The sequence below is a fragment of the Diadema setosum genome, chromosome 16, assembly GCF_964275005.1.
Source record: "Diadema setosum chromosome 16, eeDiaSeto1, whole genome shotgun sequence".
NCBI classification, from domain to species: domain Eukaryota; kingdom Metazoa; phylum Echinodermata; class Echinoidea; order Diadematoida; family Diadematidae; genus Diadema; species Diadema setosum.
In genome coordinates this window covers 31,021,368-31,045,270 of record NC_092700.1, presented here as the reverse complement: position 1 = coordinate 31,045,270, position 23,903 = coordinate 31,021,368, and the positions used below count along the sequence as shown (strand labels likewise).

The 23,903-nt window shown below is 38.6% G+C and overlaps 2 protein-coding genes across 2 annotated transcripts in view; one reads left to right on the top strand and one right to left on the bottom strand.

Moving 5' to 3' along the window:
- The first annotated feature begins 1,067 nt into the window (after window positions 1-1,067).
- LOC140239914 (ubiquinol-cytochrome c reductase complex assembly factor 2-like) lies at window positions 1,068-6,161 on the top strand. Its single transcript, XM_072319730.1, has 4 exons — window positions 1,068-1,216; window positions 2,252-2,323; window positions 3,069-3,138; window positions 4,312-6,161. Exons 1-4 carry the CDS (start codon window positions 1,079-1,081, stop codon window positions 4,404-4,406), a joined length of 375 nt encoding a protein of 124 aa, XP_072175831.1. The 5' UTR covers window positions 1,068-1,078; the 3' UTR covers window positions 4,407-6,161.
- Window positions 6,162-8,022: 1,861 nt separating this feature from the next.
- LOC140240073 (serine incorporator 3-like) overlaps window positions 8,023-23,903 on the bottom strand; it is a 36,598-nt gene continuing 20,717 nt past the window's right edge. Inside the window, exons 11-13 of the mRNA XM_072319882.1 lie at window positions 12,797-12,827; window positions 12,113-12,269; window positions 8,023-11,489 (exon numbers count right to left, since the gene is read on the bottom strand). Coding sequence (XP_072175983.1) covers window positions 11,348-11,489; window positions 12,113-12,269; window positions 12,797-12,827 — 330 coding nt within the window. The 3' untranslated portion in view covers window positions 8,023-11,347. The remainder of the gene's footprint in view (window positions 11,490-12,112; window positions 12,270-12,796; window positions 12,828-23,903) is intronic.

Genomic DNA, 23,903 nt, shown 5'->3' with positions numbered 1-23,903 from the left:
GTCTTCAACATTCAAAAATTGCTGTCTTCTAGACTACTAAATTGCAGTTCACTGCTGTAAGAGTGCATGACCAAGTTTGGTTTCCCAGTGCCAAAAGAAGCTAGGCCTATAAAGATGTGAGAGACTCAATATCCATTTCCCTAAACTATGCTACAGAGAATTTGGATAAATGCATCCATACAGATTATTATTCCACTTCTTTATGACCAGATTGTTTGTTTTTTCTTTGTTTTTGTTTTTGTTTTGTTTTTGTTTTTTTTGGGGGGGGGGGGTTGGAGCAGGGGGGATCAGTCCATTCTATAATTCAGGGCTCGACACAAACGGTGGCCCGGTGGCCCGGGGCCACCAAAAATGAAAGTCGGGCCACCAAATTTCAAAAAAGGGCAAATTTGGTGGCCCGCCTCGGGCCACCAAAATTTTTTGAAAAGTATGTCAATAAATTCGTAACTTTTTGCGCCGAAAATTAGCAGTTAAATTTGTTCAAAGATGGATGAAAAGGACTGAATGAATGCCTGAGAGTGAATGTTGCAAGTTTTATGAGTAGATATGTCCAACTTCTAATTCTTACTATCATAAATCTTAAATATTTGACTCATTAAAAAAAAAGGACTTAATATTTTTATTGTTTTTTTTTTCGGGACACCAAATTTTTCTCTCGGGCCACCAAAAATTTGAAATTTATGATTTTGGTGGCCCCATCGGGCCACCAAACAAAAAAGTTAGTGTCGAGCCATGTATAATTGAATACAGTATACACATATTTTTGCCAAAGTTTTGACATTTCATGAAGGAAGCAGCAATGTATTTAGTTTCATCAAATCCATTTTCACAATAGTAAACTGCAGCAAACTTGGGCAAAAAGACTCATTTACTTCCGTGAAGCATTGTTGTTCAAAGCCCCCCCCCCCCCCCCCCACACACACACACAATTGCGTAATCCATTCTTATGTAGTCTGCACCACCTGCCCTTACACAACTGTTGTGACTGCGCCGTCCGTATCGATCCGCTCCGCCGTGAGCCCGTCGTGCGGAATGATTACTAATGCTATTGCTGATACAGCGTAGAATTCTGACAGAAATGGCAGCTTCACGTTACAGGAAATTTCTTCGTTTGATGGAAGAATGGCCGACAGATCCGTCCAAGAAGGGGAGAGACCTAGCTGTAACTATTAGGGAACGTGTGGCTCATGGCTTCAGGAGAGGAGAAAATTCAGAGGTGAATATGAAACCCTGCTCAATGTAGATGTGGCGAGCACTTTTGCGTGGTCCCATGCGCTGAAATCTGTGTTGCAACGCCAGTGCAAAATTGTAAAAGAGGGAAAACGGATTGCCGGAAAACGAAGACCAGTGGGATACTAAAATCTAGATTCTCGCTGTCTGTCTAGACACTATCGAAAATCTGGTTTTACGTTCATGCGGTTGTGCATTTATTGTACGTTCCCCTGAGATTTCACAACATTGGAGCTCAGAAAACCACAGTAAATGGGTGCGCGGCCTGGGCATGGGTCGGGCTGAAGTTTAGACCTCGGCTTTGGTTTTGACGGCATGGCGCTTTGCTGGCTTGAGCACGATTCTAAACACCACTAAACTAAAACAGTGTGTAACACCATGCCAACACACACAGACCTGATCACTGATAGAAGCGCTAGGTTCAGTTCTAGAAAGTTAATTGTTAAACTTAGAGGTAGGTACTAACTACTTTATTTTCATTCCCAACCAAAGTTGGCAAATGCAATTTGACCGAAAAAGTTAGTGTCTCTACGCCTCATCAGTTCTCAACATACATAGTTGGAAGTGTCAATCTCTAACTTAAGTTTCCTTTGCCACCACTTTCATTAACCCCCCCCCCCCCCCCAGGTCTGGAGTAATTTTGTTCTCTATATTTGTGTACCATTAACAGTAGACACTGCATTTCAAAGAAATCACTGAAGTCAACACCCACTAGAATCCAACCATTACTTGATGACTGAATATGCTTTGACTCATCTTTGGGCTGTGAGTAATGCCCAATTTATCTAGGACCTTTACATACTGGTATTTTATAATGGTTTATTTGTACAGTACAAACAGTTTGGGATGTAGGATACATGTACTCAATACCAGTTGATAGATTATATTCTTTTACATACATGTAAAATGTTGTATCCTGTCTTCAGTGTACTAGGAATTTGAGTTTCTTTGGCCTGCACTGAAATTGTTAGAGGAAGTGATATTGATTTTTTTTTTCTTCCTTTGTCCATTTCTTCTCCAGATTAACGAAAAAGAGTGTGACAGGATGTATGAGGCTCTGAATAAGATTCATAAAGATGTCTACAGGGAAAAGGTAAGTGGGTGCTAGGGGATGTTGAGACAGAGTTTGAGCAAGTCAAGCCTGTCTGTCGCAGGATTTGATTTTAGTTATTCTTGTTGGTGGTGGTTTTTTTTTTTTTTTAACTCATTGTCTGATGATGAGTCTTCATATTGAAACTTTGTTTCATTTCAATAATAAATGTGAGTAATAAACAAAGTAGTAAAACGTCTTTGATTCATCAAGATAAGTGCATTGCTTGTGAGATAAGTTTTAGGAATCATTTTCTAGTGATTTAGTGTAAGCACTCATTGTTGAAATGAGCAACTGTTGTAGTTAGTATTCTCCAATAAGTGCGTGAATTCCAAACTTGAACACAGATTAGTGGAACACCCAGTACAAGTGTAAGAAAAGTTGGACAATGTCTTCAAAAGTTATGAAAGACAATTTGTGATGTCATATAAGTTGAATGATATCAACAAAATATGTATGGAATCTCATTTCTTCATCTCTGTATGAAAAGTATACACTTCCTTGACTGCTACTGAGATATGTTATGGCAAAGACTCTTTTACATGCGTGCTTGAAGGGCTAGGTCAAGATTAGAGCTCTATGGAGTTAGTAGAAGAAGTAATTTTTTGTGTATTTCCTCGTGAAAATTTCTCCCTGAATCTGTGTGTGAAGGGATAGAAGAAAAAAAATCCATCCCCTCTATTCTCCTCTGAATTGAATTTCTGAATCAATAAGCGTCTCTTGTCCTCTTCTTTTTCTGTCATCACAGTACCCAAGAATACGGGATTCTTCTGCTACAGGAACATCGGTTGAAGTTTGCAGAATGGTGATGGCTACAGGTTGGTATGACTACGTTTAATCTTCACAACAGAAGTTGTGATTCTTGATTGGTAGATAATAGATTCGTTTAACATAATTATGTAGACTCTTAAAACGTATGGCATCTAGAATGAGCTGCATCAGGGATTGATATTCAAGATCCAAGATTCCTACCCAACTCTCGGCAAACTGTCTGCTTGCTGCACCGGTGGCAGTTTTAGAGGGTCATTTCCGAATGGTTTGCCTGAAGGGTGTATTAAAGAATAGCTAAAGCTAGATTCTGTTCAGAATGTGTGGACTTTCTTAAGCCCTTCTGTGAGCCCCACTCCTGAAAAGTCATGATATGTCACTGGGCGATATTAGCAGCTCTGTGCATCCTTAGTTTACTTGCTGTTAGCTGAAAGCCAAAGTTTTCAAATAACTACTCCAAAAATGCTGGGCAATCCGAGCCCAATGACCTTGAGCAAATACCGCTGATGGCTCGTTTGTTGTTGTTTTGTTTGTTTGTTTTTCATTTTTTGTCTGTTATTTTCCCCTTTTTTTTGGGGGGGGGGCGGGGTCAAGAGAAGGGAGTGCACACCCATTGCACTTTGTATCCATGATGTTTCTTGATTCTACAGGGTGTTCTTAGAAAAAAAGAACACCATCCACACATTGCCCAATGATATGATAACTATGTAGGCCTACTACTGATATTTGCACTGCAAAGAAGTTATGAAGACTTAGATTCACTGTAAATTTCATCTCAAAACAATTCATCAATATTAATCAAACTCAGTGGTAAAGTGTAGTCTGTAAACTTAGCCGATGTAATAATGTGCCATGATAATTGCTTTGAGACAATTTGTAGCAATGACCATTTGAGTAAATTTTCCAGCCTTTTACACGCGACTCCTGTTATACAGTAATGAAGTCCTCAGGACCAGAAGTTTGCTTTTGTTATTTCAAAATTCCTTAATAGCCAAACCATAAAGTACATAAGAATATTGTAGATGATAATTTGGAACCTGAATGTGTACTTCATTCAAGACTTTCGATATTAGTGTTCCGTTATAATAGGAATGAAATGTAGATAATTCCTTGAGAGGTACGAGTGTGATGAATTGCTTTGTATTGCAGAAGTATTACGTGCAGCCAACTCTTGTCAATGTGAATAACGATTGATATCCCTTCTTTTTTTTTTCTCCTTACAGATACCATAAACCACCTGGACTCGCTAAATAAAAGCTCATGGCAGAGAGTGAGGGACTTCATGAAGGGCACATCGCCAGGAATGGAGAAGAGTTGATGTAGGCCTGATGTCTGAGGGGCTTTCCTTATCACTTCAGCCAGGAACTATAACAACATTCATGCTTCTTTTCTAAGCAGTGACAATGGAAGTGTGAAGTTCTGAGGGAGCCAGTTGGCCCAAATCTCATATCTGCTGAGACTTGTATTTCACTAAATGCAGAAATAAGGTCAACAGTTTTGTTGGCACATTGCAAATATAGTGTATGCATATTTTTGAAGATTGTGGTATCCCTGAGAGTTTTATGAGAAAAACAGTTTTAACAGATTTTCTTCAACCTTCATTTTGATATCTTTGAGGTTCTGTGTACCATCTTTTAGGGTCATCCACAAGTTCGCTCTGAAGATCATCAGGGATTTTAGTTGCCTTGGGAAATGCAAATGTGAAGTTGTAGACTTAGTAGATGCGACTTCGTGCAAGCTCAGGTATTTAACAAATCACCAAGTGTTCCAGGATTAGGGTTAGGATTAGGGTTAGGGTCAGGGTCCAGGGTAATTGCCCAGGGGGTAATTGCCCTTGACCCGATCACTCATCATGTGAAGTACAGTTATAAAGAACTAGCCATTATGTGATGTTGTCTGTTTCAATACCTAGATGTTACCAGAGTGATATGACTCTGCCTTTTGCCTTTGTTTTAAAACCATAAAGAGATTGTTGTATGCTGCACGAGTGTCGGTATACAGTCCAAACTCTCCTATCCGGCTTCCCTTTATCTAGATCTCTCTATTATCCGGATGCGATCTCGGTGTTATTTTTCTTTTCACTGTAATAATTACAGGGAAAAGGAAGATTTCAAATTCATACAAAATTCCTACACAAACTCACATAAATTACATATTATTTTCAACATAATTAACATACCTTCACATCTAATTTTCATATAACAACATGCATTCAGACATTCACTACCCCTTACATCACCGCAAGAACATGAACAGAAAACTTTTCATTAAATCAGGGCACAATGCAGGATCGTTCTTCAGCAGCTGCGTGAATTAAACATTGAGTCTCCCATAACCGGCCAAATCCCTTATCGGGATTAGCGCCGATCCCGACATGTCCGGATAGGAGAGATCGGACTGTATCTGGAAAAATGTAGTATTCTGTCTTTATTGTTTGCATCATTATGTAATATAGTAGGATTAGAAAGAGAAACATTGTATTCTTTATTTCTTCCTGAGCAGATATCAATTTTTCAAGTCGAGAGAGAGAGTATTTAGAGAGCGAGATACCTATTACAGCGAACTGAATGTGGTTTAATTTGCCTCAACAGTATCATTTTCCCAGAAAGATGCCAAAGTCCTCACAAGATAGCTTTACTGATTAGCCACTGAAGTCTACTTATGATCAGAATCCATCCCTTTGAGTCAGTTGCATGCAACATTCTTTGGAATTCTCGTGTCATGGCCTGTGTTTTTGGAAGCCCTTCACAAGAAATATACATGTACATGTACCACACACTGATTGTGGTTGCCATGGCAGCTGCTAAAGCACCAACCAACCAGCTGTAGGGCATTAGTTGTTGCTTTGGTGGCTGCGAATGCCGTGACTTGCAGTGATAGAACTTTACCCCAATTTGCAATACAGGGGAGGGTTCCTCAGAAACAAACCAGGTATGTTAAGAGACTGTATGGTTTCATGTCCAGTTAAAAATCATGGACACTGCAGTGAAAAGTAAAGAATTGTACCAAGGTATCTTGATGTGTGTGCATTCTTGCCCTTCTGGGTAGAATAAATCAGCTAGATGTTCGGGGGGGGGGGGGGAAATATCTACAGATTCTAGTATGTACAGTGGACTCCTGTTAAACAAAGTCCTCAGTTTTCTTTCAAAATTTCGCTTACATGTATAGATGTAACCGAACAAATAAACAATAGAAAAATTGAGCGAATAACATTGAGGCCTGAATATTTACTTTGTTCTAACCAGAATTTTGCTCTAACCGTGTTCGTTATAACTGGAGTGCACTGTGTAATGTTGCTCTTAGTTGATCTTGGATGTGTGATCTGGTTGGAGTTTTGCCCACATGGAGTATGAAATGCGGACAGAATGTGTTCTTATGACTGGAGGATTTTTATGCATGATATGACGTGAAAAAGTTTTCAGAAACATGTCATATGGTGAATTTACGAGAAACTTGCACTTCAGGAACATGTGTATGAACCAGCTGTATCAGGCCATCACGATGTGTGTTTTATCTATACATGTATACATGTATTCTTCAAATGCAATTCTGCATGATAGATTTGTTGCTTATAGATGTTGATTAAAGATACAAATGGTGTATGACTGGATATTAGGAAGACTTTGTGTAGATCAGTTGGCATTACTGAGGAATACATTAAATGGGATTGTAGTGTCCTCCAGACTTCAAAATGTGTGTGCTGTTTGTGTCATTACAGGAGTAGACATGTGAATGAGTTCTGGGGCAGTTACTGTGCTGTATGCAGAACATTTTTTTTTTTTCCCTTTTGTGTCCATCTTTTTTAAAGCCAGATTCCTTTTGAAAAAAAAAGGAAAAGCCTCATCAAAACAGTGAAAGTGAAGGAAAACAGCTGTGCTTCTCATGATCATTATTTTGTTGCGCGAGTGTGTTTGTGAGGGTTGTGTGAGTGTTCATGTACAGTCAAACCTTGCTGTTAAAAGTTGACCTCTCATAAGTCAAAGGTTTTTTCAAGTCCTCATCTTTTTATGCCGATTTTAATCCCTCATAGGTGGAATTTTCTCTGAGCCGAAGCTATCTCTTAAAGGACAAGTTCACCTTCATAAACATAAGGATTGAGAGAATGCAGCAATATTAGTAGAACACATCGGTGAAAGTTTGAGGAAAATTGGACAATCGATGCAAAAGTTATGAATTTTTAAAATTTTTGTGTTGGAACCGCTGGATGAGAAGACTACTAAGGCTCATGATGTCATACGAGTACATCAGTATAAAGAAAATGTAAAGAAAATTCAACATATTTTCACTTTTTTCGCATAATAAAAGAGCACTTGACTTGCCTCTTTCTAAAGGCAATGGGAATAATATTACCCATAACATATGTTAGTAACGAGTCAAGGGAATGTGTACTTTTTTCAAAAGATTAAATTTAGTGAAATTCTCTTTTTATTTTCGTTATATTGTTGTACGCATGTGACATCATACACTGCAGTAGTCTTCTCATCCAGCAGTGAGTGCACAAAAACTTCAAAAATTCATAACTTTTGAATGATTGTCCAATTTTCCTCAAACTTTCATTGATGTGTTCTACTAATATTGCTGCATTCTCTCAATCCTTATGTTAATGAAGGTGAACTTGTCCTCTAAGTCCAAATAGATTCGACTTAGCAAGGTTGACTGTACAGGGTATCTGTGAAAGAGTGGTCTTGAGTGTTTGGTACAGAATGTATCTTCCATCTTATTTTCGACAATCTTTGTCTGCCGCATTCATGATTAATGACACAAATTATATCAAACATTTTGAATAGAGCAAAGTTATATCTCCAATAGTGACTGACTGCAACTTATAAATCACACACTCGTCTCTGACAATGTGTCTGTTGAAGAAAAAAAACCCACCTATTTTAGGAAAAAGGACACTGCATACAGATTAAAACAGTGCAAGAGCCAAAGAGTGCCATGTAGTTGTGAAGATTTATTGTGTTCAAGACCCACAGACTACTGGTACAGTAAATATTGCATCTAGGAGAACGGCAATCCATACACAGAGACGCTGATGACGCTTAAGCAAGGATGAATGGTGAATTTGATTCATACTTATCACATGTGAAGAATGGGGAAGCCATGTGGCCAGCATTTTGCATTTATAGATCCCACAACATGTCTTCTGCCAGTTCTGAAAAATTAACATAAACCCTCTAACTTGTTATTCATTTATATGGACAAAAAACCAGAGAAAATAGTTTGAAGATTAATCAAATTTCTTCATACGTTTAACCATGTCTGAGAAGAAAGTGTATACACATCCAATAACTTCAGTCAATGCCCAAATTTTAAAATGATCTTACATCTACCACATACATGTACCTCAATTGCTACTCAAAAGTCAGCTAAGTTCCTCAAGAAGTATATTATGAAGACGAAAAACTGAAGTGCAACAGTGCTACACATACCAGTCACATGGAATGATAGATTAAGATGTAAATTACCAACTAATACTCTCACTGCATCTGAAATGCTAAAGGTACACTCCAAGAGTACACATGCAATGACCAGACCACGCGCAATAAATACACCAACTCACTACAACATCCACCATAAAATATTCAATACAAACAGCTCACTTTCATGTTTGAAATTAGCCTACACAACTGAATGGAACAAGCGTATTGTTTGAGTCATTAACATGCAGTAAGGTTTATGGACAACTATTTAATTTCTCTGGCTCATGTATCACACAAAAAGGAGAGCATTGTATTTATATTGGTACAGTCAATTCAATGAGAACCTAATTGGGGTGGTGCTCTAAAAGAGGAGGAATAACGGGATGAATCTCGTACATATTTGTCCCGAAGATAACAGCAAGATATGAAGGGGGCAAAGAACTGACATGTACCCAAGTACAAGCATACATGTGTACCTATGTACAGTTGTATCTCTGTACCAGGTAGGTAGTACAGTTGTGTACCAGGTAGATATATTGGATCACTTCATAAAATGATTGGACTTGACAAGAATCTGCGATGATCCAAGACGTCAAGAGACGTTGAAGACAATTTTTACGCCATCAATGCTGATGTTTCACAGAGAACAGTTTGCCAAATGTAATTATGGATACTGCATGTCATGGACAAGACCAAAAAGCAGCGGCTGGAATTCTGGAAGATTCTTAGCATTTTCAGAGTCTTGGTGTCAGTGACTCACCAAACTGCCTGTACATGTACCATAAAACAGCCTTGGTCTGTACAGGGCGCCCTCTATGTTCTCTCTCCGTCGTAATGAAAGACTTGACATCACACGTTAGATTCTTCCTGGGTAAAGATGAACCACCCTCAGGTCTTCAAACACAGGAGATAGTAGTGGTAGTAAATTTCTTGTATGGAGAAGAAATTACAGTACATCAAAGTCTGGTACCTCCTTCCTTGTATTCTCTCACTAATAAGTTCTAGAGTGCCAAGTAGATAAGATATTGAAGATTTCTGCTAAAGTCTTAATTTTCCATTAGCTATGTATGATGCAGATTTGAGATGTATTGAGCATGGTTAATGACTGGCTTAATGGACATGTCCAGCTCTCTAATCTTCATCAAACCCTTGCATATTCCATATTCTATATCGCTAGTTAATATTTATATGAAATTAATGGTGAATAATAATTTGGGGTCAGACATAATCATAACCTGAACACATTATTAAATGCCATCCATATTTATCCAGTTAGACATGCATTATTTCACTGGTGAGTTTACAACTACTTTTATTTACTGTAATACCACAAATTCCACAACACAGTTTAATACAAATTCCAGTTACAGAAATAAATCAATTATGTAACAAACTACACAATTCTCCTTTCATTAGAATATTTACAATGCTTGTCTCTTCACTCCATTATAATAAGATTGTTATCAAAGAAATCATGCTTTTCTTAACATACGCCACTCTTTCTTAGGTATCATACGATAGTAGAATGTATTAAATATGATATCAATAATATCATGATGTTTTGATAGTGATTACGTCGTACAAGACAATGCTACCGAACCAGTGATGATAGTGCTTGTAGTGAACTACTCGTACTCTCTGAATAACGTCTAACGCAGTGGCCCTACTATAGACGACTCTTGACTAACATATGTATGGCATGTGAACTAGTCAGTTATAGGATACACACAGGGAGATCTTGGGTATACAGAAGCAATGCGCTCGTCTCATGAACTCCCAATTTCCTGTCAGATACATCTGTCTGCAATAATGTAACGAGATATCCACACAGACGGCATGGGCCTGTCTTATCTTTGCAAAATAAGAACACCAGTTGTGGATTTTGAAAATGCTAGTAGGAGTCAACATTCCATTGGTAACGCTTGTGTGAGTTGGGGAAACTAGCAAAGTCAAACAGTGCTCCCTAGACTTGCTTTGTAAACAGAATTGTCAAGGAGTCACATGATCCTGAATACTTCATGCTTGGTATTGAGACTCATGCAAGAAAATGTTGTTATCAGAATTAATAATGATAATGCTCACAGAATCACCACCAAAACTCTTTGCAGGGGCTTCGTTAAAACTAAAAGAAATGGATCAAAATTGGTACATGTCGATCTCGACTTCGCTACCAATGCATGCAGTTAAATGTGCGTGCAACCATATCGGCCATGCTGCACTACAAAGTGATATATTGGAATCATGAAGCATGCTTGAGTAAATTCCTACACAATTGCAGGTAAATTCCTGCACAAGTGCATCGTGATATTCTATGCACAATGTGACAATCATTCATGGCTCCTGACGCCCGATGTACATTCTTGGTAAGAATGTCTCCAGATGTCTACAGCAGTAACAGCCCACAGATTTGTCACAAAAAAGTACATGGAACCGTTCACATCTCACAATTATATTTTCATAAGCACTACACAGCAAAGCATGTCCTCTATTCTTCTTTCTTTAATTTCTTATGGTTAAGTTGCCTTATTATTAACATACATAATTGACATACCGGTGTAAACATTTTCTTCTTTTTTTTTCCATTTTATCGTTACTATATTGAAAATATGTTGGAGATACAAGATAGGGTATCTAAAACTTGGAAGGAAATTATGCACTAGATGACCACTAGAGAAGGTTGCGTTTCTTTTGCGATGAAAGATGAAAAGATTCTCCCCAGAGGATGATGTCGTTGCTATGGAAACATCACACACCACCTCTCTCCCTGGCCAGCCTCGGTGTAATTAATCCAACGAGCCAAGGGAGTATCCTGTGGGGGGCAGCCGCCGCCCGGCCTCTAGCTGAAGTCGCGATCGGTGAGGATCATGGGGGCGATGAGCGTCCACATGTAGAGGATGGCGCACACCCAGCTGGACGATATCTTGACCCACATGGCGCCGTTATTGGCTGACAACGTGCTGAAGTCAGCTCCAGTGGGCCTGCAGTGAAGTTTCATTCAGTTTTAATAATGCAGTCCAATTTGATAGAGTTCAATTTTGTTTAATTCAGATCAATTTGGTTCACTTTGATTTCTGTTCAATGCAGTTCAATTCTCTAAACATTTTTTTTTTTTTTTTTTTGGGGGGGGGGGGTATTTTATTTGACATGATTAAATATGGCACAGCCTAAATTGCAAATGACTTCCACAAGAAATTTCCAGTATAACACAAATTCATTAATTATCATCCCTTTGAAATCAAAATTATTTCCTACAAGCTTGTCTTTTATGTGGGTCCCCCTTTTCCATTAACGCAATTATTTTGAACAATTAGTTCCATAATATATGCATTTTTGCTGCAATACATTGTACATTTTGTTTTCCTTGAATTTGCACAACGACAAACATGTTGCAACTGATTGACAAATTGCCCGACAGGAAATAAAATTTCATTTGACTTTTGTGAATCATATCTGGAAACATCCATGTTATAATTCTTACATAAATCTTGATCAATACAACATGTCCAAAATATCATCATGGAAGAGAATAACGGAGAGGATGAAGAAGAGGAGGAAGAGGAGGAGGAGAACGCATAGGATGAAAAGAAGCGGTGGTACTCACTGGAACCAACTGGTGAGCGTCATCATCATGTAGAACGCCGCCAGCATCAGCATGATGTGGAAGAAGCTGTAGCTATAGGCCACCCCATCCTCCTCATTGTCATACACGGTCTGGCCCCCAGCCTCTGCATCTTCTTTGCCAGAAGCCTGGATGCCGCCTACAGGGGGGACGGATGGGGGATGGAAAGGAAGGTCGGAGGAGGAGGAGGAGGGAGATTGGAGGAGAAATTTGGCATGTGTGATAAAAACAAGATATCTTTTGTCATCAAGGAGAAAAAATATCAGCCACCCTTCACAGGCAATGTCAGGCATACACAAACACAGCACAAACACATTAACATCATATCTACCTAAAAAACACCAACAATGTTCAACAAAACCATGGCGGTCAAAGCAGAAATAGACAAATCTGTTGAAAAACTACTACAAAAATGTAAAAAGAAAGGCATCAAAGCTATCGTTTCATAGAATTGACCATTTCCAAAAGAAACGGACTGACACTCCAGAATGACTGGTCATGCTGCAAAATGCTGCAGAATTGCTCACAGGATAACTGTTCCTACTCTTTGCATGTATATGAGCTCGGGGAAAATATGGATATTACACACACAACTTCATCTTGAAATCTATTTGTTAGAGCAATGCAGATACATCTGATGATGAAAGTACCAGATAAACAACTTACTGTCGCCTCCATTGGAACCAAGCAGGACTTTCTGTAAGAGACAAGAGGAAGAGAAACAAATAACTGATGAATACAGGCAGCTGAATAAATGAGGCACATTACTGTGCCGTGAACAACAGCAAAAAATATATGTTCCAAGCTGAGACAACATATCTCACTCTCTCTATATATTATGTTTCATTCTGTGGCAAATTCACTACAAAGTTTCATGAGTTGAACATCATAGATAAATCACTTAGTACAGCACATGCTATGCTTTTGGCTGTCACTTTCTACATTCCTCTTTCAAGATGACCAAGGCAAGAGAAAATTCCTTTCACTGTTTTCTCAACCACAATGTTGCTGAAAAAAAAAAAAACCACTTTGCATTTTGTATTTTTTGACACTTTCTGGAAATCATGAGAAATCCTTTATACTCAAGTAATGGTACATGATTATTTGATAGAGAAATGCACAAAGAAACTCCATATGCACAAGGGTACCAATACACTTGGAAGTTCATCTCTAACACAGTGACAGCAATAAAACTTTCAACTTAAAAATTGATGGTTGTCAGGCTTTGTGGGCACACCAGAAATAATCAATGCATATCAGAACCAAAAGGAAAAAAAATTAAAACAAAATGCAGGATGTAACTTAGGGGAAAAGTGACTTTTCAAGCTGGGGTAAAGTAAAGGTAAAGGAAGAACAAGAAAGGAACATTCAAGCACCATAATTGCTTCTCGCTTTTCGGTACGATGATAAGCACTTTTTTTTTTCTACGTCAGTATATGTGGAAAGAAAAAAAAGAAAAAAAAAACATGAAAAAAATACAGAAATCACCTAGGTAATACCCAAGGGCTATTCTCACATCAACATGTCAATCCATTTACCTGTTTATCTGATAATATTCATCACTTAATTTTTCTTTCTGTCAGAGAGAGATTCTTGTATGGTTACAAGTCACTTTTCATTCTCCCACAGAACACATTAACAGCAGATATAGTCCACAGGTGTGTGGAAGTTAAGGATGAAACCCATTTCTGGTAACTCTTTGATAATACAGTTTATCTAATGAGTCAAGTCTCTTGGGGCTGGAGAATTTAAGATTCGACCTACAAGTTATATAGAAATACTCTACCAATGTGATGTCCCTCCTTCTTTCATTTTATTTTGTCTTTGTCTTTGTCTGAATTTTGCAGAATCCACTGTAAATTGCATGTCAGCACAAATCCAGTGCTTTTATCTTCCCTGACTGATGTAAACGATAAGTGTGCAACATATATGTACAATGAATCTTATTTCTTCCACTAGATTGAATACTGTGCTAACTATTGCATATTTCTAAAATATACGAATCCTTCCTAGAAATGCAGTGAAGGTGTGATGTCCACAACAACCAAGAAACAGCAAGCAGGCGACTTATTCTCACATGGCCACAGAATATGTCATTTCCAAATTACCTCTGGACACTGCCCTAGCAGACCACTCACTGACTTCTCAAATTGGCTACCACTTTCATCATGCTTATATAGTCTGATTTTTCTTCTCTTTTTTTTCTTTTTCTTATTCTTTTTTTTTTTTTGATAATTTCTCACAAAACTGATGCTTTCCCTGTCCTGGATAGGACACCAACATTCTCCCTTGAAGTAAACTGCCTGTAATACTGCACTGAACATCAGCTCTTGATACTGGCCGGTAACAACCTGCATTAACCCTCCGAATACCTCCACCTAAATATACTACGGAGATTGCAATTTTGCAGGTAGCCATCAGTAGTGATGGAGTTAATCATAATGCCCTTTCATTCCAGCTGAAGCATTTTAACCATTGTGAGGACGAGCTGAGTTTGTGATAGCACGCATTTCCCACAGCCACACCTGCCTGAGTATACTCCGGACTAGTCTTCAACAAGTCAATAGTGTGAACACAGTGTCCCCCAGTGTTTTCTCAGAGTTGACTCTGTGAACACACTGTGTAAAGGAGAAGGTACAGTGTGTCCACAAAATGGACTTTGTGAGAATACAGTAGGGGAAAAAAGTCTACGACTCAACACAGTGTGGTCACACAATCCATACTATGAGCACGCTGTGGAAATTGAAGGTTCAGGGTTTGACAGAGTGTGTTTCAAAGAAACAAGTATGTGATCACACTGCGAACACACCGAGGGATACTGTGTTCTTTCTGGCAGAGTAAAGTAACTAGAGTATCGCTACGGCTCTGAATGAAACTATGCCAATCAAAGAAACTTAAATATGCTACTAGATGTACAATCATGATGCCAACAAAAATGAGCTTGATCACACCACGCGAGTACAGTTACTGTACCGAAACAAGAGATACCAAACCAAATAAAACTACTCTCAATAGCATGACTGAACTGTATCATTTCATAAGTAAGTAAGTATATGGCAGATTTAGGCCAAGTATCCCGTGTTGAGCAAGAAATAAGAAGTAGGGGGTTAAAATTACACAGTCTTTTGTTGGTTTATTTTTAATCAATTGATATTGTCTTGTGTTACCTTTTGTCTCGTTGTATCAGGTTGTAAAAGCATAAAATACAAACAATAACAAACAGAATCCCCCCCCCCCAAAAAAAAAAAAAAAAAAAAAAAAGGAAACATGACACATGGAGCATTCTTGGCTGTTGTAACTATGCACACATTGTTTTGTAACTTGCTTAGCAATAGATAATGGATGCTAGTTACCACTCTATTTGGAAAAAAAAACTTAACAAATAGAAAAACAGAAACACAAGATCAATATGCATACACATGCTTATGAACAAAATAAGTCTTTTTTTAATGAATAACATAAATTATATTTATGAATAATGAATCCTATGAAATTTATAACTTTGATGGGGAAAACCCAATATAAACAGAAACATAACATCTATATTCTATGCTTGGGAGCAAATATACTTTGTGTTCAACAGGATGAAAACTTTGAACTTTGCATAACTGAAATGAGTTCATGACACTCTCAAGTTTTGAAGCAAATATGTGACCCGCGACAACGGTTTCAGGCAAAAGTCGCAAGAGCAAATTCCCTCCTAGGCGGGGTACAAAGATTTTGACCATTATTTTTGTCGATTTAGGTTTTTTGCAGAAATCGAATCTTTGATATGTTTTCTACATCTACACTAAATTTCATTGCATAAGACTAAGTTTTTCCTATCGAAAATGGAATTTTAAGCACCCTATGTTGGATCACACTCGTCAGTTTCGAGCTTCTTTCGAACGCCGCGCCAATATCCCCAGCGTTGCTACGGCGCAGGGTCTCGCACGCGATTGGCTGGTGCGTCGCACACATTTACATAATTCGGCTTTCGGAGACACCAGATGCAGCGTTTGGGGAATGCTTTGTCCACGCGTGCACGATTACATCCTCCATTGTTCTTGGTATAGTGGTTTATATACGCTCGCTCTGTATAGTGCGTGCTCTTCGTTTGGCTTTCTATCCAAACTATTCTACCGCAATGCTCGACAACGGAAGTGAAACAAAAATCATGTAGCATAACATAATCGTGTGAAAAGAAAACTACAGTGTAAATATTCTCAAATTTGTCTACTTGTACATGTAGTATAAATTATGACAGCAGACTGACTCAATGGAAGGTAGATGAGAGGAAAGGAGCGGTCACATGTGACCAATTATATTCAAATACTACACGTCAAGTTCGCACCAAACTTACGAGTCGTGTTTGTTTGTTTGTTTTAATTCAATAAGCACCACCGAGCAAAGCAACATTATTATATATGCATGTCTTGTAAAAGCAAAACAAACAGGAAGCGTGACCCTTGTCAGCACTAGCAATTTTCTGCCTTCAAAAGGGTCGCCAATGATAAAGACAAATCAACCACAATGAAAACGCGATTTGTAAATGTGTGGATTCGCCACCGCTCCTGTTACATGCACTCGGACATGGCGTGTGGATGCCATTCCGTAATGCTTGCACCATACACATGTACATGTGCACCATACGTGTAATTATCGTATTCGCCATCTTGAAAGACGTACTGGTAAACAAACCCGAGCGAAACGCATTGTTTTTCGGCTCCATACGCTGAGCTCCGAGGAAGGTGCCCGGGAAATTTGACTCTCTCAGTGAGCCAATCAGAAGGCGATGTGGTTGCTAGAGGCGGAGCTTAACATCAATTGGCACCATCGTACGGATGGGTGATTCTCCCCTCGCATCGCCGCTCGGACATTGTCTTTGAGAAAGAGGTGAATCTTCAAAGCCTGTTTTCTCGCAATTTTGTCAGGCTAACAACTTAAAAAGTGTATTTTATTTCTCTTTCTATGCCCACTTATGGTGCCGAAGAATACAAGTGTTTTATATCAATGCAAAGCTTACGAAATGGGCAATGTGATTCAGTGAAAAAATGAATTTTCAAAATTCGCGACTTTTGCCTGAAACCGTTGTCGCCGGTCACATATGCTTTTTGATAGACAGGAAAAACAAAAACTTTGAACTCATCACGTTTCGTAAGCTGGGTATTAATATTAAACACAACTCTAAAAAAAAAAAACACAAGTACCCTTTATGTAAAAGAGGTTTTTTAGGGTTGCAAAACATTTGAGTTCAAGGAAAAAGCACTTGATTAAAGATGCATAACAAATATCCTGATAAGAGACATATTTACCACTGGTCAGATGGGAAAGAGACATGTTTGTTATAGAGTCGTTCACACATAACCTCCACCGGAAAAAAAGTAACTAAAAATAAAAAAATAAAATAAAAACAGAGAAACAAACATAGATGATAAATGAAGCTTGATAAACACAATGGAACTTTTATGGAAAACAAACAGATAAGGTATTGTTAGTTCCTGTGTCTGGTTAGTTGTAAACAACCGCATTAATTGATCATATGTGAAGCTGAAAGCACTATTGTTCATATGGTCTGTACAATGCCAAGATGATGAGTTATTGAGCCGCATGTAAAACAGTGGCCAGGACTGAAAGAGAAGAACAAAGAGATAAATTCAATGCACAAAAAACCCCAAATTATGAAAATAAATCAGTCATAATCTGCTAAAGATGACAACAGAGATCAATGCTCTCAATAGAGATGATATATGGAGAGAGAAGGACTGAGTTAATGATTCCAGGAAATAACATATTTACGATATGTGACCCGTTACAACAAAAGGTTCTGAAAGTCGGGGGAGAACTATTTTCTGAAAATGACGTGACCTTATTTCCTTATTTTTCCACTTTGATTTTGTACATAACACAACTCATAAAGATGCTCGGTTGCTGAGATATTGGTGATTTTATGAGACCATGTCGAGTGGTCTAGGAAATCAACGTTTCGAGAAAACCAGCTTCAAAGTTTTCTTTCCAACGCATCGTGATCACAGGGAGGTAAGACAGTTTTTACGTCTTGACAATAGAAGGTTTGCCCATAGCAACCGCTCCGCGATGTTCATTCAAGCTTAGCGCCAGAGGTCTACGCATGACCAATCAGTAACAAGGGTGCCACGCATTGACCACTAAGATCACTCCCTCGATGCTGGGGCGGAGTCTATCTGCAGCGCTAAATCCAAATCTTCAGACATGTTTCTGTTCCGTTGGAAGTAACAAAATCATGGCCCAGAAAAACGCTAATTTCTTGCCTTTCCTTTCATCATTTGGATTAAAAATTTCGGCAGATGATAGATGATACATTAGACTACAAAATTATGCCAAAAAACAGAAATACGATTGTTTTGACCGATTTTGATGATTTGACTTCAAACTCAATTTTCTTGGCTCAGCCGTCAGCGACTTTAGGATAATTTTGTTGTGGCAGGTCACATATTATCTCCCAAAAAAAAAACCTCCTTAGAAATAGCCTGTCTAAAAAACCACATTGTATCAAAATGTCTACAACAGCCTTTTTAATGTGTAGGTGGTACAAGGTGTACAATGTTTGGTGAGCAATCCTTTGTTCTCATACTGATGTGAAAGTGATTGGTCAAGGTTTTAGTTTTTCAACAGGAAACATTTCCTGTAATTGGATTTTCTGCCCAAATCAGAAAAGAAGAAGAAAAAAAAAAGCACTTGTAAGTTAAATGCCCTAACATGAAATTTCAATAGAAATTACATTCTCTTTTCCATAAGCAGGGAAAAGGTTATAAAATGGCAAAAGGAAATGATGTGTATGGTCTGGAATCTCCAGCCCTGTCAATTTTGGTCAAGTTGGATGGTACTTTTCATCCTTAAATCCGCTGGTTTTGCTAGGCCTACGTAAGTCCACATATAACACCAGCTTTGCAACCTGATTTCTAACTGTGGTTATGATACTGGTCAAGTTCTGACTTTTGGGGGATTTTTTTGGTATTGCAATAAAAAAGTAAAAAATAATGGTAAATAAATTCATTCTTCCATGAAACTGCTGGTTAAAGTAACAAAATGAATATTTGTCTTTCCCCTTCAGTGTAAAATTCCTCTTGGTTAATTTAAAGCTTACAAGATGGGCACCATGTACGAGGTTGTAAATAGAGTAGAAAGCTACCCACTAAGTCTACTGAGCCTTCAAATTTGAGAATGGAAGAAACCATGACAGGTTTAGAAGCACATGTTCCTTTTTGTTTTGTTTATATTTTGTTTCCTAGTAGAAGATGTAATAAACATCACTACTAGGCTAAATCCTAGGAAGTCGAAGTACAGTATTTCCATAGGATATTTCTCCACCATCATTCCCCCCCCCCCCCAAGTCATCTAAATCTTGAAAAGTAAGCATGACACAAACATCGACGATGAAGTTAATGAGGATAAACCCATGGCACCTGCAGTTGTTGCCTTGGCAACCGGTGATGAGCAATGATGACGCTGCTGCAGCAAAGGGAAGGGAATGATGCGTTACCAGGGAAACAGATTATCTGTTAAAGGGAGGCAGGCACAGAAAGAGCCAGAGTGCTCATGTGGAGAGGATGTTCTCCTTCACAATTGTCCTTACCTCTGTGGTACCGTAGGATAGGTTTTCCTAGATCACAAATGAGTTCATGAGAAACAACAGTGAGCTCACTTGAGGAAGCAAGAAAATATGTATTACCAAAAAAAAAAAAAAAATCATGAGCATGTATAGCAGTGTCCTAATGAATTATATATGCATGTGTACAACACTAAATGTTATCTAACTGCATGTTAATTAAGTTTTTAAAGAATGCATGAATGTAATGACAACTCTGACCTCAAAGACATGGCTACTGATTCCTTTCTCTACAGAAGCTTAAAACATGAATGCAGAAAGCATTGAGGCACCTTGCTCTGTGACAAAAAGACAAGTTCTACAAAGTCACCTAGGGGCCAAGGTGCCTTGTTCATACTTGTGGAGGCATCTTCTTCCAGGATAACAAGGAAGAAGGTGACTTCCCCATACTCTCCTTGGCTTTTTGTTCTACATGATAATGTGAGATGGCAACTTGATAAAACTCTACTAGAGGCACCTTGATCAGGACAACAAGGTAGCTTCTTACAAGTCACCAGGCGCATTTCTCAAATCAAGAAGATGAGATTCCATCTTCTCAAAACTCACCTGGGCACCTTGTTAGAGATAAAAAGGGACTGGCACATTCACGTCTTGGTCAGTTTTAGTATGTTGCCTTTTCACTTGCTCATACTCCCAAAGGTGCCTCGGAAAATTTTTGAGAAGTCCCCTACGCACATTTTTGTCCTACAGAAGGTGCGTTGACAATTTTCAAAATGTCACCTTATCGGCAACATGGCTAAGTTTTCACACCTTTCTAATTCCTTGCAGGACATATGAATAGCCCATACATTCTCACTGCCACTACTACACATACAAAGTATACATAGAATGAGGGGGGAAATGAGGGGAAAATATAAAGAAATTAAAAAATACAACTACACCCTTTGAGCAAGACTAAAATGTCGCTTCCTGTTCGGTACGTCTGCATCATCATTTCCTTGCTACAGATAGATCATCATCTGTCTCACCCGGCTATGACACAAATCTTTATTCCTGAGTCATGTTTAAACAAGGCTGTGTATATCGAGCCTACTCACTGCCATATACAGTTTCACATCTAAATACATCCTACAATCTCAGAGCTACACATCACAATCAGATCTAGCATAATCCCAATCCGCTTCCTTCTCTGATCACAGATACGCTTCACGATGTTGATACTACACCCTAAGACGGATAGATGATACAACTCGCCTTCTAAACTACCCCAAAGGGAACTTAGCAATGCAATAATAGCTGGGTGACTTGCCTGTTCTATATTGAAATTATACTTCTGAGTATAATAGACATCAAGAGTCAACAGTGATCAAACTTTGATTATACCAAAAGTACATGTAGCCCTACAATCCATAAATCAAAATACACTGTAAATCTTATGATATTAATGATGATATGTACTGACATAGTGGTAATAATACAATAATAACTATAAAAAACAAAAAACTTATAATAGTTCTAGATGCAGTTTTGCAAAGATTGCTCAAATTAGACTTAAAGCTTAGGATTTGGCAGTAGGTACACTAGTTTGAATTTCGGTTTAATATCATGAGGAGAGATATAATCTATTATTATGCCTGTGGATGAATGGAAAATGAACACTGTCAAGCCGACATGCAGTATTAGTGCCAACGGGGAGTTGCCCACATGAAATAATACCGTAATTGCCAATAAACTCATTGAAGTGTTGACATTGACCTTTACAGAATACTGATTTGATATTCACCAGATACCCCAGAGTCTGAAGAAGTCACAGGCACCCTTCAACCCATTCAAACATTAGCTCTGAAAAGAGCTCAGTTATTCACCTATTTTCTCCAAAACCCTGATATTCCCATTTTAAATAGACTTTACACCGCTTGCCAGGTTTCACAGGTAAGATGACTCTGTACAATGGCAATTGCATATTGAGGCAATGAATGGTCCGAGAAGAGTTAAGGGGGTATAATGAGGGGGAAAAGAGCCCACCTTTGCATTGTTACATGAACTGTCTACTGCGTTATATGTCCCACATCCAGATGCAAACATCGTATGATCATACAACACTCAGTTGTGGTCAATTCATTCAATGGGCATCCAGAGATACGCATGCAGTATAGCCCCCTCGGTGGGAGTGCATGGAACTTCTCGTCTGGTGCATTATAGCCTTCACGTAGTATCATGTGTACATGCTGGCCGCAAGTTGGGCACAAGCATTCTAATGTCATGAGTTAAGCTAACGAAACCATATTTTATGTGATTCAAAGTTGAACCACAGTTTGAACATTTTTGTCACGAGCCTTGAGATGCAAATCACAAAACAGGATATTCACAAAAGAATACAGAAGTACCATCCCATCTTTATTCTTGCCACCCATGAAAAAAAAGAAAAGAAAAAAACAACAACTAGAGGACGACTGACAAGCATGATACACAATGCTGTCTGGAGGGACAATACTTAGAAAGTACCTACGTCATTGTGGTTATGCACAAGATGTAAACACCTTTTGGTTCAAATGCTGTTAAAAAAGTTTGGGGTACATTTTGTTGTGTACATGCCAAACACTGCAAATACAAAATCTACATGGCGACAAGGTTGACATTGTACAGAGAATAATGTATTGTTTTCTGCAGAAAAGGAAGTATCTGGTATTTGCATGCGCACCACGTCCAACGTTTCACAGAAAATGATTGTGATTTCCCCCAATAAAATATTGGCTCCTACCTCATGCATGTGTGACTATGTCAATATGAAATGTATACTCTGTGCCAGGGCACCACCATATATTGACCTTTCTATGATCGAATGCTATGTAATACAATGACTACTTTTGTATATCGTCGCTGGGGCGACAAGACCTCGTATCTACAAAATGTCAAATGTTCAGGAGAGCAAAAAAACATGACGGCCAAAGCACTGTATCCAATGGGAGAGACATTCCTTCGACATGCTGTGGTGGCTTCATTTTTGGGGTAACACATCTAGGATTTGGACAGGACATCACTTAACTGATTATTTGACCAAAAATGCAAAAAAGTCATTTTCACCAAAATTGCAGATACAGTTTAGGTCTTGTCACCCCAGCAACGATATCTTCATCTCTGTATGAAAAGTATACACTTCCTTGACTGCTACTAAGATATGTTATGGCAAAGACTCTTTTACATGCCTGCTTGAAGGGCTAGGTCAAGATTAGAGCGCTATGGAGTTAGTAGAAAAAGTAATTTTTTGTGTATTTCCTTGTGAAAATTTCTCCCTGAATCTGTATGTAAAGGGATAGAAGTATCTCGTATCTACAAAATGTCAAATGTTCAGGAGAGCAAAAAAACATGGCTGCCAAAGCACTGTATCCAATGGGAGAGACATTCCTTTGACATGCCGTGGTGGCTTCATTTTTGGGGAAAGACATATTGGATTTGGACAGGACTTCACTTCACTGATTATCTGACCATTAATCAAAAAAAGTCATTTTCACCAAAATTGCAGATACAAGGGCTTGTCACCCCAGCGATGATATATATTATGGTGCCACGAACACAGTGTTTGTTCGCTTGTTCAAGAAAACACAGGATCCACAAAGCCACATTACAAAGTATCCCCACATTAAAACTGGGTTTGTAATGATATCATCAGACACCCAAATCCCACACCAATCATTAAAAAAAAAAAAGGAAAGAAGGGCAGGTGATTCCGGACGAGTTGTGGTGATCTCTAAATTGACACTAGACAGGATTTCTGCATGACATGGCTGCACCGATGGCCACAGGTGAACCGCACGACCACACTTATGAAATTAGACACACCAATGATAGGCAACAGTGATTCAGTATTTATTAACCCATTTAAAGATAAGTCCCAAGAATACTCGGGCAGGTGTCTAGATGGGAAATGCGTGTTACAGCAAAATTAGTCCGTCCTCAATGGGTTAAAGCACAGTACTACCACTTCAGAAACATGATTTGGGTGAACACAAAGCATGAGTCAGAAACCATGAGGGCAACTGTACCTTGACACGGCCTATTAATAAAAAACTGTGTGTGTGGTTTCTTGTTATTGACATGGCCGACTAATGACTCCCCTGCTCCTCAACCAATATTTAAACTTTGAAATCATTCTGTGTCTGTTTGTCAAGAGTAACGTTTGCATTGCCTGCAGCTGTGTACGATTGG

Excerpts from the sequence above, each read along its gene's own strand:
- LOC140239914 (XM_072319730.1), top strand. The coding sequence starts at position 1,079 with ATGGCAGCTTCACGTTACAGGAAATTTCTTCGTTTGATGGAAGAATGG. Across the intron at positions 1,217-2,251 it reads GGAGAGGAGAAAATTCAGAG|ATTAACGAAAAAGAGTGTGA; the intron begins GTGAATATGAAA and ends TTTCTTCTCCAG. Across the intron at positions 2,324-3,068 it reads AAGATGTCTACAGGGAAAAG|TACCCAAGAATACGGGATTC; the intron begins GTAAGTGGGTGC and ends CTGTCATCACAG.